The 16,031-nt window shown below is 52.6% G+C and overlaps 2 protein-coding genes and 1 non-coding gene across 5 annotated transcripts in view; 1 reads left to right on the forward strand and 2 right to left on the reverse strand.

Moving 5' to 3' along the window:
- The window catches only part of LOC127039327 (zinc finger protein 420-like), a 645,607-nt gene that overhangs the window by 262,947 nt on the left and 366,629 nt on the right, over positions 1-16,031 (forward strand). The gene's annotated exons all lie outside the window — the stretch shown is intronic.
- LOC127039329 (zinc finger protein 665-like) overlaps positions 1-16,031 on the reverse strand; it is a 370,491-nt gene that overhangs the window by 150,097 nt on the left and 204,363 nt on the right. For all 3 annotated transcript variants that reach the window (XM_050932739.1, XM_050932738.1, XM_050932737.1), the window contains 3 exons: positions 6,031-6,138; positions 1,292-1,384; positions 472-598 (listed from right to left, as the gene is read on the reverse strand). In XM_050932739.1, the coding sequence (XP_050788696.1) occupies positions 472-598; positions 1,292-1,384; positions 6,031-6,138 (328 nt within the window). The remainder of the gene's footprint in view (positions 1-471; positions 599-1,291; positions 1,385-6,030; positions 6,139-16,031) is intronic.
- TRNAS-GCU (transfer RNA serine (anticodon GCU)) lies at positions 10,269-10,350 on the reverse strand. Its single transcript has one exon. It is a non-coding gene; the product is annotated as a tRNA-Ser (tRNA).

Genomic DNA, 16,031 nt, shown 5'->3' on the forward strand with positions numbered 1-16,031 from the left:
CATCCACTCAATGTGCAGCAGCAGTGAAAAAAAATGAACAATGTAGGAAATAATTAAGAAAGGGATAGCTATGACAGAATATATCACAGATCATATTTGTAAAAACAGCAAATAAATCCATGATACACCCACATCTTGAATACTGCATGCACATGTCACCCCATCTCAAAAATAGATATATTGGAATTGGAAAAGGTTCAGAAAAGGGCAACAAAAATGATTAGGGGTATGGGACAGTTATGCCAGACCTAACCCCCAGTTTCACTTGAGCAAACAGGAGATATTTGACACTGTGCGATATGGCTCCTGTGCTCTGTTCCAAAAGTGTTCTGAAGCAGGGGATGGTCTCTGGTAGTGTGTGTGTGTCACTGACATATTGGGGTGATGCTGAAACAGGACAGAGTAGAGGGCTGGTGTGAACCATATCTCTTCATTTCCCCTTCCAAGAACAGAGGGGACAGGAACCCTTACCCAGCGAGGTCACAGTCTCATAGTTCTCCTGCATGACATCCCTGTAGAGGGCTCTCTGAGCAGGGTCCAGCAGAGCCCACTCTTCCCTGGTGAAATACACAGCCACCTCCTCGAAGGTCACCGGCCCCTGAAATAGCAAGAGTCCAACACTAAGGACTTGCTGCCCCACTCACAACCCCACTATTTGTGGCAGAGAGGAGTGAATCAAATGGAAGCTCTGGGTGGATCGTAGTCAAGAGAGTCCCACCCCGACCTCGCTCAGGGTATCCTGCAAATATCAGGGTGAGGGGACGAAGAGAGAGCCCCTTGTCTCTCCCAGCAGATCCATCACATACCTACTAGCCACCAACTGATACAGGAGATGGAGCCCCTAGCAGGGTCCACGGAGAGCTCCCTGGTAGGACGCCCAACACCCTCCTCATTGCGAGGAACGGGATATGAAGGGAGAGGCAGCTCCAATAAGCCTGACTCATGGGTGCCCCCTTCATATCTCACAGCAGCCGCTGGTCAGTCAGGTCAGGCTCCAGCACTAGGAGTCTGGTCAGTTTGACTAGCTCCATGTAGGTGGGCTATTTTCTTTCTTCACAAATTAGGGCATTTCCACCTCCGAACCTCCTGGGTCTGTTCCTAGAAGCTAGGCCACTTATTAAACAACTCCCAGCAGGTTTGCCACACCCTGGCCTCCTCCTTTCCCCACACTGTGAATTTTCTCCCTTGCTCCAACCTCCAAACCAGACTGTGCAAATCTTCCCATCTCCGGTGTATTTGCTCTCCCTCTCCTCCAGCAGGAATCCACCAGCAACCCCCCGATAATCTCTACCTGGACTGACTCCACTGCAGCCATTTCTCTTCCCTGTCCCACGCCAGGCTGGGATGAGCTGGAGCAAAACATGGACGTCATTCTGCAGCCTGTCTGGGGGAGAAGGGCAGTTGTGGGCATTTCAGAACCAGTTTTAGTTCATTTCACATCAGAATTCCCCCAGGTCCTTTCCCTGCAGACAGACACCCTAGATTCTGCCATGCTGGGAAATGCTCAATCTGTTTATTACAATGTAGACCTGGCCCCTCCTGCCAGGCTAAGCCCACAGAGACATTTTAACCTCCCATCTCCCTCCCCTCACCCCTTCTCTGAACACAAGGCTAGAAAAGAGCAGAACCAAAGGAGTCACTGTGGGGGATTCCCTCGGACACTGACCCCACAGCAGCCACACCCCAGCTGGGGAATATGGAGTCAGGAACTGGCTTTTCCTCTGTCTGATTCTTGTTTTGTTCACTGGAAAGTGGTTCTGCCCAGGGATGCAGCAATACGTGTGCCTGGGTGGATTAGAGAGCTCGAAATCTCTCCCCCACATTCATTTCTCCCACTGCCCCTTTCAGTATCTCCTTCCCCTGTCCTCTCTCCCTGCCCCTCTGGCTGGGAATGTCCCATTCCTGGGGGTTTTGCTCTCCCATGGCTGGATTTTCTCCTGGCAATTGCTACTGGGAGGAGAAATGAGGTGGGGCTATTTGTGCAGTCACTTTCTCGACAGACCCTAGGACATTCCCTGAAGTCTTTCAGTTACCTGGAGTGTGTGGCTCAGAATTTAGTAGTAACAGGACGGACCCAGGGCTGCCCTAGGGGGCTAGGACCAGCTGCAGAAAGTCATCGCCTGGGCCGGGCAGAGAAGCAGCTTTAATTAAGGTCACTTCCCAGCACAGAGCCCCACTGGGGGAGCACCAGCCGCTAAGCCTGGTTTCCCAGATCACAATGGAGGCTGCAGTCTCCGACCCAGGAAGCTTAACCCCAATATCCTGAGCAGAGAGGGAGGGAGCATTTGAGCAGCTTCCCTCCTTTAGCTCTCTGGGGAGAGCAGCTAATGGGAGCCCCTCCTCACAGGGAGAATTGCTGATCTCATTTGCCTCACTGTCCATCTGAAGTCACTCCTTGTCTTTCCATACAGTGACTCTGGATTAACAATGGTCTCAATGAAACCAGAGTTCAGAAAGAATGAGTCCAAAACGCTGTGGAAGAGATCATCATGTGGCAGTGCTGACTCCCTTCCCACCTCCCTTACCCCCACAGATCTAGGACAAGGACTGGGGGCACAAATTTTTGAAACGGAACTGAAAGTTCCTGCAGTTTTCAAAAGAGGAGAAAAGCAAAATCTGTGATTTCACACTCACAGCGTTTGATAAGTGGACAGAAAGTTATCACAGTGACAGGGCACATGACTGGGGAATGTCGGGCAGTGCTTGGAGCCAGGACTCTGGCACAAATTGACCAGAGAGAAGGATCATGGTTAGCGGCAGCCCCCAGACAGCCCCCAGTACCCAGAGCCCAGACCCCCCAGCCAGGGGCCCCAGAAACCCCCCAGCCAGGATTCCACCAGATATTCCCTGGGATGCAGCCTCCAGAGTCCCTGGCCAGGGACCCCAGATACCCCTCAAAGCCCCACTGGCCAGAGAAACCCCACCAGACCATGATTGCCAGGTTGGGAATCCCAAAGGGTTCCCCCCACCAAAAGCCCCCAGCAGCCAGGGACCCCCACAAAGAACCCCTCCACTGGGAACTCAATCCCTCACTGCCTGCCTAGGAACCCCCCCAACTCTCCAGCAGGATCTCCCCTGACATTTGCCTGGAACACCATCCTCTGCCCAGTGGGACCCCCTGATGCTTTACAGTGGGACCCCTCACTCTGTTTCCCTGGCATCTCCTGACTTCTCAAGGGCTGACTTTAAAGAATTAAGGAAATTAGTTAGGGAAGTGGATTGGACTGAAGAACTTATGGATCTAAATGTAGAGGAGGCCTGGAATTACTTTAAGTCGCAGCTGCAGAAACCTGCATCCCAAGAAAGGGGAAAAAAACCATAGGCAGGAGTTGTAGACCAAGCTGGATGAGCAAGCATCTCAGAGGTGATTAAGAAAAAGCAAAAAGCCTACAAGGACTGGATGAAGGGTGAGATTAGGAAGGAAAGCTACCTTAGTGAGGTCAGAACATGTAGGGATAAGGTGAGAAAGGCTAAAAGCCATGTAGAATTGGACCTTGCAAAGGAAATTAAAACCAATAGTAAAAGGTTCTATAGCCATATAAATCAGAAAAAAACAAAGAAAGAAGAAGTGGGACCACTAAACACTGAGGATGGAGTGGAGGTTAAGGATAACCTAGGCATGGCACAATATCTAAATATGTATTTTGCCTCAGTCTTTAATAAGGCTAATGAGGAGCTTAGGGATAATGGAAGGATGACAAATGGGAATGAGGATATGGAGGTGGATATTACCACATCTGAGGTAGAAGCCAAACTTGAACAGCTTAATGGGACAAAATCAGAGGGCCTGGACAATCTTCATCCAAGAATATTAAAGGAACTGGCGCATTAAATTGCAAGCCCGTTAGCAAGAATATTTAATGAATCAGTAAACTCAGGGGTTGTACAGTACAACTGGAAAATTGTTAACTTAGTTCCTATCTTTAAGAAAGGGAAAAAAAGTGATCCGAGAAACTATAGGCCTGTTAGTTTGACATCTGTAGTACGTAAGGTCTTGGAAAAAATTTTGAAGGAGAAAGTAGTTAAGGACATTGAGGTCAATGGTAATTGGGACAAATTACAACATGGTTTTACTAAAGGTAGATCGTGCCAAACCAACCTGATCTCCTTCTTTGAGAACGTGACAGATTATTTAGACAAAGGAAATGCAGTAGATCTAATTCACTTCGATTTCAGTAAGGCATTTGACATGGTCCCACATGGGGAATTATTAGTTAAATTGGAAAGGATGGGGGTCAATATGAAAACTGAAAGGTGGATAAGGAACTGGTTAAAAGGGAGACTCCAACAGGTTGTACTGAAGGCTGAACTGTCAGGCTGGAAGGAGGTTACTAGTGGAGTTCCTCAGGGATCAGTTTTGGGACCAATCTTATTTAACCTTTTTATTACTGACCTTGGCACAAAGAGTAGGAATGTGCTAATAAAGTTTGCAGATGACACAAAGCTGGGGAGTATTGCTAACACAGAGAAGGACCGGGATATCTCACAGGAAGATCTGGATGACCTTGTAAACTGGAGTAATAGTAATAGGACGAAATTTAATAGCGAAAAGTGCAAGGTCATGCATTTAGGGATTAATAATAAGTAGCTTAGCTATAGGTTGGGAACACATCAGTTGGAAGCAACAGAGGAGGAGAAGGACCTTGGAGTATTGGTTGATCACAGGATGACTATGAGCCCCCAACGTGATATGGCTGTTAAAAAAGCTAATGCGGCTCTAGGATGCATCAAGCGAGGTATTTCCAGCAAAGATAAGGAGGTGTTAGTACCATTATATCAGGCACTGGTGAGACCTCACCTGGAATACTGTGTGCAGTTCTCGTCTCCCATGTTTAAGAAGGATGAATTCAAACTGGAACAGGTTCAGAGACGGGCTACTAGGATGATCCGAGGAATGGAAAACCTGCCTTATGAAAGGAGACTCAAAGAGCTTGGCTTGTTTAGCCTAGCCAAAAGAAGGCTGAGGGGAGATATGCTTGCTCTTTATAAATATATCAGAGGGATTAATATTAGGGAGGGAGATGAATTATTTAAGCTTAGTACCAATGTGGACACAAGAATAAATGGGTATAAACTGGACATTAGGAAGTTTAGACTTAAAATTAGATGAAGGTTTCTAACCATTAGAGGAGTGAAGTTCTGGAACAGCCTTCCAAGGGGAGTAGTGGGGGCAAAAGACATATCTGGCTTTAAGACTAAGCTTGATGAGTTTATGGAGGGGATGGTATGATGGGATAGCTTAATTTTGGCAACTGATCTTTGATTATCAGCAGGTAAGTATGCCCAGTGGTCTGTGATGGGATGGGATCTGAGTTACAGCAGAGAATTCCCTCCTGGTACTGGCTGGTGAGTCTTGCCCATTTGCTCAGGGTTTAGCTGATCGCCATATTTGGGGTCGGGAAGGAATTTTCCTCCAGGGCAGATTGGCTGAGGCCCTGGAGGTTTTTTGCCTTCCCCTGCAGCGTGGGGCATGGGTCATTTCCTGGTGGATTCTCTGCAGCTTGAGGTCTTCGAATCACAATTTGAAGACTTCAATAACTCAGATAGGTTAGGGGTTTGTTATAGAACTAGATGGGTAGGGTTCTGTGGCCTGCTTTGTGCAGGAGGTCAGACTAGATGATTATATTGGTCCCTTCTGACCTATGAGTCTAGTGTCAGGGATCCACTCCCCCAGCTCTGTGCACTGGGCATGGCAATGATCCCAGGAGTCTGCGGGGGAAGCCCAGAGCCCCTGGCACAGCACCAGGCTCCCTCTAACCTCCTGTCCCGCCTCCCCAAGAGACACTCACCCCTGCTGTTCTGCAGCCACCAGGCCCCCAGCGATACCCACCTCCAGGATCCATAGCCTCCAGGGATGGGAACATCAGAACCACCCCCCTAGACCCCCAAACCTCCACAACCCACCAACCTGACTAGGATACTCCCTGCTCAGCCACCCAGAGGCCTCCCCCTACCACAATGCCCCTTCAGCTGTTATCTTCCCACACAGCCCCACCCCGACCCCCACCCCGCACCCAGCAACACTGTTACCTCACAGTGCCTGATAAGTGGATAGAAAGTTATCACCGCCCCCTGCTGGCCAGTCACACAGGCAGAGGGAGCCCTGGGTGATGCCTCTTGAACAGGAGAATCGAAGGCCTGGAAGGCAAGAAAGGTAAGAAATGTCCACGCCCTGTCACCAGCAAATAATGGCCACCATGAATCCACCCCAGAGATGGCTACATCTTAGCACATTGGGAAACAACCCATCATATTCAATTAGAAATAAACAACTAGAGAGAAGTGGGGCAAATGTTTGGGGTATTTTATATCAATCTTTGAGATACGCAGAGAGAATGTGTCACAAACTACATTTGATAACATGAGAGAAAAACACCAAGATCGGAGAGGATTTGATGTTGCTATTAAATAACTAGTGGAAAAGGGGGACTGTTTGACTGGATTTTATATGATTGTCCAATACATAAACAGAATGTAATGGTCCCCCCGCTCCCCAAGCCACCATTCACATGAGCAGCTCAGAGCCCTTTGAGGAGCTGATTTAAGAGGGTGGGGGAGGGGGAGCTGGAAGGCTCCCCAGACAAAGGAAGGGGGCAGCAGGTGGCATTGGGAAATGGGGTCTGGGCAGTCCCCATGGGGGACACGTGCTGCTTCCTTCACCCCATGGCAGAGAATGGGCATCTCATCCCATCCCCCCTCCACGGGCACTCACGTTTTGGGGATGACCCAGGGCAACACCGCCCCCCCGCTGGGCCCCAGGCTCCACCCCCCCACACCCCTGGGCCCCGGGCTCCGCCCCAGGCTCTGCCCCTCCCCCCTGGGCTCCAGGCTCCCTCCCGCCCCCTGGCTCTGCCCCCCCTCGCCGGCCGGGCCCCAGCCGCTGCCCCCCTGCCGGGCCCCGGGCTCCGCCTCCCCATCCCAGCAGGCCGGGGCAGATCCTGCTGCAGCTCCACAGGGGCCGAGGTGGCTCCGAGGCTTCTTCCAGGTTCCTTGGGGCAGAGTCACTTTCCCGCCCTCCCCCCCCCCCGGCCTCTCACTCCCTGGGGCTCTGGGTCACAATGTCCCACCGCCCTTCCCCCGCCTGCAGCTCCAGCTTCTCCACTCCCATCCCGCCCCCGCCAGCCACACCAAGGGGAACGCCAGGGCCCCAGTCTCTGTCCCCACCTGGATCCCAGCGGGGCCGGGGGCAGATCCTGGCTGCAGCTGAGAGCAGCAGCTCCAGCGCTGCTGGCAGCACGTGGAGAATGAGGGGGCAGCTGATGAGCCCGGGCTCTGCGTCACAATGTGCCAGAGCCCCGCCCCCAGGAGCTGCCCTGCCTCCGGGCTGTGCCAGAGCCCCGCCCCCAGGAGCTGCCCCACCCCCAGGCTGTGCTAGGACTCCACCCCCAAGAGCTGCCCACACCTGGGCTGTACCAGAGCCCCGCCCCCTGGAATTGCCCCATGTTGGGTCTCTGGGCTTTGTTCTCCTGCCGCCTCCTTCCCCGCACCCCCCGGCTCCAAGCTGCTCCCTTCCTGTGTCTGCAAACACACACACCCCCATCCCTGGGCTGGCTGCAGCGCTCGCTGGGGCTGACTCCAGTGGCTGAAGTTGCCTCCATCTCTGCTTCACCTGGGGGGAGGGGGAGAGATGAAGAGAGGAGATGGTCCCAGGGTGTGAAAGCAGAATCGGGGGGCAAGGAAAGGAGGACTGTTTGGGAAGGTGGGTTTTTTGCAAGGGGGGGTTGATCCAGATGGAGTCAGAAGAAATTGGGCAGCAGAGTCTCAGGGAAATTGAGGGGAACCCCTTGGGTGTCCTAGTGTTGGCCAGGGTTTGTACAGCACCTTGCATAATATGAGGTCTGATTTCAGTCATGGGCTCTGCAGCACCTGGGAGCCCTGATGTCTGTTTCCTGATCACAGGCGCTGGGAATAGAGAGAGGGAAACCTCAGCACCTGAAGGTTAATGCAGCCCTGTGTGCAACCCCTGCTAGGGTGATCCAACAGCAAATGTGAAAAATTGGGACTGGGGGGCTAATAGGCACCTACACAAGACCCAAAAATCGGGACATCCAGTCACACTAGTCCCTGCTGCTCTCATAAGGGGTCGGCTTAGAGAAGGTTTGGCTACACTTGCAGCTGTACAGCGCTAGGAGTTAAAGCTGTCTTCTTACAGCTGTGTAGGGAAAGCGCTAGAGTGTGGACACACTGACAGCTACCAGCGCTGCAGTGTGGCCATATTTGCAGCATTTGCAGTGGTGTTGGGAGCAGTGCATTATGGGCAGCTATCCCAGCGTTCAAGTGGCTGCAACGTGCTTTTCAAAAGAGGAGGGTGGGGCAGAGTGTGACAGGGAGCGTGGGGGAGACAGAGCGAGTGGATTTTTGGAGCTGACACTGTCAGCTCCGTCCCTTGCAAGCTCCGACCCCCTCCTCCACCCGTCATTCACTAAATGCAAATAGCCTCTTTGTTTTTTTCCTCACAGACCAGATAAGCAGCTGCTCCAAAACAGATCCCCCTCCCCATGCCCACCGGGCTGCTTCTCTCCTCAAGCAAACACCAGCTGTGGGCGTTCCAAAGGGATCCCCCTGCCTCTGCTCATTCACTGCAAACAGTAACTGTGTTTGATTTATAGATAAGCAGCTCCGGGAGCCCCAAGCTCACAACAAAACAAACAGAGGCATCACACCAAAACAAAGAGTGTTATCTCAACTTAAAAGCATTATGGGAAGGTTCCGGAGGTCAGTTACAGCATAGTAAGGTTAATCACTGTTTACACTGGCACCCCAGCGCTGCAGCACCAGCTCTGTTCTCTTTATTCCTCTCGTCGAGGTGGAGTACATGCAGCGCTGTAGCCAGAGAGATACAGAGCTGTATGTGCCTTGCCACTGTGGACAGGGAGTAAGTTACAGCGCTGTAAAGCCACCACCAGCACCGTACCTCTCCAGTGTAGCCAAGGCATTGTAGTAATAATAGCAGCAAAGAGTCCTGTGGCACCTTATAGACTAACATACGTATTGGAGCATGAGCTGTCGTCGGTGAATACCCACTTCGTTAGATGCAACAATAGTCCCATATGGGCTAGTGGTCAGGATTCCTGGTTTTTCACTCAGGTGGCCTGGGTTCAACTTCTGGTATGGAAAGAGTGCAGAGCTTTTGCCCAGAGTGGAGGCAGGAAATGAAAGGAACGGGAAGGGATCCTGCCAGCAGTGGAATTAGACAGTGTGGGGAGGGGACCCCAGAAGTGGGGGTGGGGCAATGGTCTGGGGGGAGATGAGGGAAGGATCCCAGCAGTGTGGGAAGTTGACAGTCTGGAGAGCACAGGCCTGGCATGGGGACCTGGAAGAGTGAAGGTGTCCCTCTAAACCCATCAACTGCAGACTAGGCAGGCTTGGAAGAATTACATATTTGTTGGTAAATGTCAATTTCTGTGTAAACACACAACCCAATGGCAAAATATTTCCATCGATAATCATCAAAATTGACAGATGGGCAAAGTAAGAAACATGCTGTTTGAGAACTTACCCTGTTGTAGGAGCAGCAGTGATCTGTATGCTCTGTATAACCTGTATGCTCAAAAGGTCTGTCACACTCCTCCCCTCCTCTGCTTGTCTCCTCTCCCTCTCTGAATGCCTGTGAAGTGGCATTCCCTCTCCCCTCCCCCTCACTCTTGGAATGCTTGTGGGATGAAGGGGCTGGTTGAAGATCAGAAGAGCTCCTAGACAGACAAGGTCTCTGGGACTCTAATTAGGCAGCACTCACACACTCAGTGCATGGACACTGCCCAAGGTGGAGTGTGACCAGCCAGATGCAGCCGAGTCATCTCTAGTCACAGGCCATGAGGTGCAGGTCCTTAAAAGGGGAAGGGGCCCTGTGCTCAGGAGTCACTCACAAGCTTGTATCTCCAGTGAATGCCCTTCGCCCAATCCACCTGGCCAGTGGTTCGCTGCGTTGCATTTCATTGTGCCTCAGGAAGACCTACCTTCATCGCACCGTCCATCATTGTGCTGAAAGACACTTACCTGGCAGAATCCTGACATCTCCAGTGCTGTGCCAGTCCTGGGAGCGTGAGTATGGGAGTGTGTGTGAGACACCCTCCCCCCTCCCTTCTTTTGAGCTTAGCTATCAACATAATAAATGTGCTGCTTTCTGCCAAACTCTGGGGGTGTCATTAGTCCTCCCTAAGCTTACTAGTTGACCCAATTTTGGGTAACACAAGCAATATTGTTTGATCTGTTATGGTACCAAAGGGGGAGATGGTTGTTTATAAAGGAGGATGAAGACTAAATGCATCCAATAAGGATGGGATTTGAACCCATGCGTGCAGAGCACAATGGATTAGCAGTCCATCTCCTTAACCACTCGGTCACCTCATCTGAGCTGTCAAGAAATGGACAGAAGCAGAAATCTAAGGCTGGCAGAGACAGAGATTGTCATAAACAGATAGTAGGAGTTAATAGAACAGAAATACTTTATATCTCTTTTGACTGTAAAGGGTTAACAAGTTCAGTAAGCCTGGCTGTCACCTGACCAGAGGACCAATCAGGGGACAGGATACTTTCAAATCTTGAGGGAGGGAAGTTTTTGTGTGTGCTGTTAGTTTTTGGTTGTTGTTCACTCTGGGGGCTCAGAGGGACCAGACGTACAACCAGGTTTCTCTCCAGTCTCTCTGATACAGGCTCTTATAAGTTCGGAATAGTGAGTACTAGCTAGATAAAGCGAGTTAGGCTTAGTTTGTTTTCTTTATTTGCAAATGTGTATTTGGCTGGGAGGAGTTCAAATGTGTATTTGGCTGAAAGGAGTTCAAATTGCTATTTTGCTGAAAAGATTTTAATTTGTACTTGTATACTTAGGCTGGGAGGGTATTCCCAGTGTCTATAGCTGAAACACCCTGTATTTATTCCATTTTAAATTTACAAAGATAATTTTTACTGTTTTTCTCTCTTTAAAAGTTTTTCTTGTTTAAGAACCTGATTGTTTTTTTATTCTGGTGTGAGACCCCAGGGGGACGGGGTCTGAATCCACCAGGGAATTGGTGGGGAGAAAGGAAGGAAGGGGGAGAGAGAGGCTAATTTCTCTCTGTGTCAGGGTTACTTTCTCTCTCAGGGAGAGTCTGGGAGGGAGAGGGAGAAGGGGAGGGAAGGTGCATTTTCCTCTCTGTTTTGAGATTAAAGGAGTTTGAATCACAGTGATCTTCCAGGGTAACCCAGGGAGGGGAAGCCGGGGAGAGGCAATGGTGGGGAAAAGAGTTTTCTATCCTTGTGTTAAGATCCAGAGGGTCTGGGTCTTGGGGTTCCCCGGGCAAGATTTTGTGGGGACCAGAGCGTACCACGCACTGGAATTCCTGGTTGGTGGCAGAGCTACAGGTCCTAAGCCGGTAATCAAGCTTAGAGGAATTCATGCTGGTACCCCATCTTTTGCACGCTAAGGTTCAGACTGGGAATTTATACCATGACACCCCCCAAACAGCCACAGGGGTCAGGGTGGGCGGGGGTGTGGGGCCAGCAGCAGCACAGCCCACCCCGCTTCCCTGGGGCTGCCCCGCACCTCTCGGGCTGATGGCTCTGCCATGGCATCCGTGTGAATCGCTGCTCCCTGCCCACCAGGCTCGGCTCCGGCCACAGCAGCATCGGGTGCTCCAGGGAGCCCAGCTAGGCTGGGGCTGGGGGCAGTGGGAGGTTGGGGGGAGGAGAAGCTCAAGATACTGGCATGGGGGGGAGAGAGGAGCCGAGCTGGAGTGGGTGAGGAGAAGCCCCAGACTGGGCTGGAGCCATGCTGGTGCTAGGGGAGGGGGAGGAGAAGCCCCGGGTCCCTGCAGGAGCTGCACTGGGGGGGAGAAGCGCCAAGCTGGTGCAGGCAGGGAGAAGCCACAGTGGGTTGGGAGGCAGGGAGCGGAAGCCCAGACCCCAGCAGGAGCTGCACTGGGGGGGATGGAGGGGGAGAGAAGCCACCCTGGGGCATGGAGGAGAAGCCCTGGACCCTGGCAGAAGATGTGGGGCTGAAGTCCCTGGCTCGGGAGCCCCAGCTACCTTAGTGGCAAAAGTTGCAAGGCTGAAGCCCTGACCCCACTCTGTGTGCAGCTGCCCTGAGCCCCTCTTGCTCCCATCCTCCCTGTGGAGCTGGCTCTCACTCTCTGGCTGTGGAGAAATTCAGCCCAGATCTCCCCATATTGGGATCTCCATTTCCCCCACCGTCAACCAGCCATGAATGGATTTAGCCCAGGAGGCAGGATCAGCATTGGCCCCATTTGCCAGGTGGGCTCTAGGGCACAAAGAGGTGCAGTGACTTTCCCAAGGCTAAGCAGGGAGTCTGTGGCAGAGCAGAGACTCAAACCCAGAACACCTGAGCCTGAGTCTGTGCCTTAACCACAAGGCAACCTTCCCACCGAAGGAGAGGGAACCTCCTCTGCCACTTTGAGGGTGTGGGTGGGAGCAACCACTGGACAGTGCTGCTAGGAGGTGGGGAGGGGGTTTGGACATTTGGGGAGGTGATTAGGAGGTGGTGGGGTCTCTGGAGCGGCCATGGGACAAGGAGCAGGGGGGCTGGATGGGTTGAGGGTCTGGGGGGTGCCTGTCGGGGGGTGGGAGGTGGAGTGGTGTCGGGCAGGAAGGGAGCAGAGTTGGATGGGTTGGGAGTCCTGCAAATCCTGTCAGGGGCAAGGAGCAGTTGGATAGGAGTGGGAGTCCAGGGGGTCTGTCTGGGGTCGGGGGTGTGGATAAGGGTCAGGGGGACAGGTAGGGTAGAGTCCTAGGCAGGCGGTTACAGTGGGGGGGCTCTCAGGAGGGGGAAGTCAGGGGAAAAGGAGCAGGGAGGCTTAGACAGGGGGATGGGTCCTGGAGGGCAGTTAGAGGCAGGGTCCCAGGAGGGGGCAGTCAGGGGACAACGAGCAGGGGGGGTTTGGGGTTTTGAGAGGGGCAGGAAGTGGGAGGCACTGGATGGGGTGGGGCTCCCTGGGCGCACACCCTGATGAAATGTGCTGCACACACCTATGGTAACGGGGGTTAGCTACTTGCATCCTTTTCCTGTTTGTGCCTTTTCTTTCCGTCTCAAAACCTGATAACAATTCTCTCTAGTTCTTCCCCTTCTCTCTCCCCTCCCCACATGTGGCTAGAAAATCCAAGATTTCCTCGTTTTCCCTAAAATTATTGACTCTCTAGTCTCTTATTTTCTCCATAATTCTTAAATTCTCCTCAGCTTTGGGATGTGAACCCAGCCCGTTTTATCTGCAGCAATTTGTCCTTAGTTGGCGCAATGACACAGGACAGCAAATTCCACCTAACGTGGGTGGTGGTTAGTAGGTGCTGGTTGGGGGAACCGATGGACATGGCTGCCTCTGGGGGGGGAGTTGGGCTGGCCGTTCTCTGCCAGCAACAAGACATGGCCAAACAGGAGGGAGAGGGAGGAGCCAGTGTCCCTACCACCAGTGGTGAGCTCCAGCCGGATCGCACGAACCGGTTGTTAAATTTAGAAGACTTTTTAGAACCAGTTGTTCCAGGACAACCGGTTTTAAAAAAGCTTTTAAATTTAACAAAGGCTCGGGCAGCTGTCCACCTGGCCCCCGCCCCAGCTCACCTCCCCCTCTCCTCTGAACGCTCCGCCCTCCTTCTCCTCCCCTGCTTCCCGCAAATCAAATGTTCGTGGGAAGCCTGAAACAAGCAGCAGGCAGGTAAGCCAGGCTGGGCGGAGGGGACGGCACGGGCGGCCCAGTTCAGATCCACCTAAGCGGCTCACCCTGGCCCTGGCCAAGCGCCCCAGCCAGGTCCCGGCCAAGCACCCCTGGCTTGGGCTGGTCCCGGCTGAGCAGCTCCGACCTGGCCCAGCTCGGGCCCCCGCAGCACCGGTCCCGGTTAAGCAGCTCCAGCCCAGCTCGAGGAATCGGGTCCTGCAGCACCAGTCACGGTCCCAGCAGAGCGGACCCAGTCCTGGCCCCAGGCAGTGTGGTAAGGGGGCAGGGAGGGGGTGTTCGGTGGGTTGTGGGGGGCTGGATAAGGGGCGGGGCGGTCAGAGAGCAGGGAACAAGGGGATTGAATGGGGGCAAGGGTCCCGGGGGGCAGTCAGGAACGAGCAGGGGTTGGATGAGGTGGGGGGGGCAGTCAGGGACAGAGAGAAGGGGTGGTTGGACGGGGCAGGGTTTCCGGGGGGGCATCAAGAATGAGAGGAGGGGTTTGATGGGGCGGCAGGGGGCAGTCAGGGGACAGGGAAGGGGGGGAAATGGGTCAGGGGTCCCCGGGGAGGTGTCAAAGAGCATGGGGGGCTGGATGGGGCATGACCCCCTCATGAGGTGAGGAGGAGGGAACCTATTGTTAATATTTTGGCAGCTCATCACTGGCTCCAACCCTCCTACACATTTACTGCTTCTCTCCCTCCAAGCAGAACCCACCACCAGCTCCCTGAGAATCTCTTACCTGAGCCAGCTCCATTGCAGCCATTGCCTTCCCCCTGGGAGGATGGGATGATCTGGAGCAAAACGTGGATGTTATTCTGTAGCCTGCCAGGGCAAGAAGGGCAATGTGAGAGCATTCACACAGGGTTTCTCTCCTTTCCGCATGTTGATTCCCCCAGCATTCTTCCCTGGTTATGGACATTCTAGGTTCCGCCACACTGTGAAGCACAGAGTGACCTTATCCCAGTACAGGCCAAGCCCTCTCCTACCAGGGTGTAACCCTCTGACACATGGTGAAACCCTCCCATCAGCAGAATCTCTCTGTTACACCTATCAAGTTTGCAGGCGATACCTCCTGAGGTTCCGTCCAACCCTGATATTCTATGATTCTATGACTGGCAGTAACCTGAACATTGCTGTGATTCGTAGGCTAAGGCAGTGGTTATCAACCATTGGGCCTGCTAGGGGTCACTAGCAACTTTCAGGGCGGGTGCCAAGCAAGACCAGCATTAGACTCACTGAGGCCCAAGGCAGAAAGCTTAAGTCCCAGCGCATGAGGCTGAAGTATAGGGCCCTGAGCCCCACCACCCGGGGCTAAAGCCAAAGCCTAAGCAATGTAGATTTGTGGGGCCCCTGTGGCATGGCACACCAAGAGAGGAAGCAAGTGCCCTGAAGACTCAGTCAGAAGATTGAGCCCTGACATACTACTGGCTTAGAGGATCTCTGCCAGTCAGGAAGGGCTAGCAGCGAGGGAAGACTGGCAACTGATGGATGGAGGGGTGAAGGGGTTTGGGGTATGGTGAGGGAAAAAGCATCTGGGACTGGATAACCCGGGGCTGGGCAGTCTCCATAAGAGATACTTCCTCCTCCTGTGCCCTGTCGGAGAAAAACTTAGTTCTCGCTTTTTGTTTGGGTGCAGCAAAATCAAATACTTTATATTAACTCCAGCAATTGAAATAGAGGGAGGGAGTGCCCTAGGACACTGGGTCACCCCAGTCCCGGACAGGTCTCTCAACAGGTAAACAATTACAGCAAGCATTTATACCTTTGTTACAGACAATAACAAGCAATAATACAGACAATAATGAGCAACAGCTGCATTTTGTTTATACATAGGCTATTCTGCTATCTTATTTGCCCCATGTTGGGCGCCAGTCTACGTATTTAATTATCAGTGCAAGGTCATGATAACTTCTCACACAGTTCTTTCCTACTCGACTTACACAATCCTCGCTTCTACAAATCTCACGTCATTAGGGTTACAGTTAGCCTAACTCTTGCTAACAGACTGACATGCATTAAGATCCCCTACAAATCCTTGTCAATTCTTTCCCTTCTTCCACAGCCCTTTCCACACCTCTTGTGAGTAGAGAATGACCACCCTGTCCCCACCCCCAGAGGCAGCCGTGTCTCAGGACTCTCCCAAGTTGCACCCACTAACTCTCTTCCCATTTGGGGTGTAGCTTGGGGCAACAAATCACCACCAAGATGAACCCAGCTGGCTGCTGCCTGTTCTGGTGCAACAGGGGCCTCTGGTGGGTGCAAGGCAGAACTGTAGCACTTCTCAGGCAGAATGTATCTTCTTCAAGCCAAAAAATGAAATTCTGTGCTGAACGTGAATTCTGTGCATATGCAGCGGTGCAGAATTCCCACATGAGTAACTCACACCTGGCA

The sequence above is a fragment of the Gopherus flavomarginatus genome, chromosome 23 (assembly GCF_025201925.1).
Source record: "Gopherus flavomarginatus isolate rGopFla2 chromosome 23, rGopFla2.mat.asm, whole genome shotgun sequence".
In the NCBI taxonomy this organism is placed as follows: domain Eukaryota; kingdom Metazoa; phylum Chordata; order Testudines; family Testudinidae; genus Gopherus; species Gopherus flavomarginatus.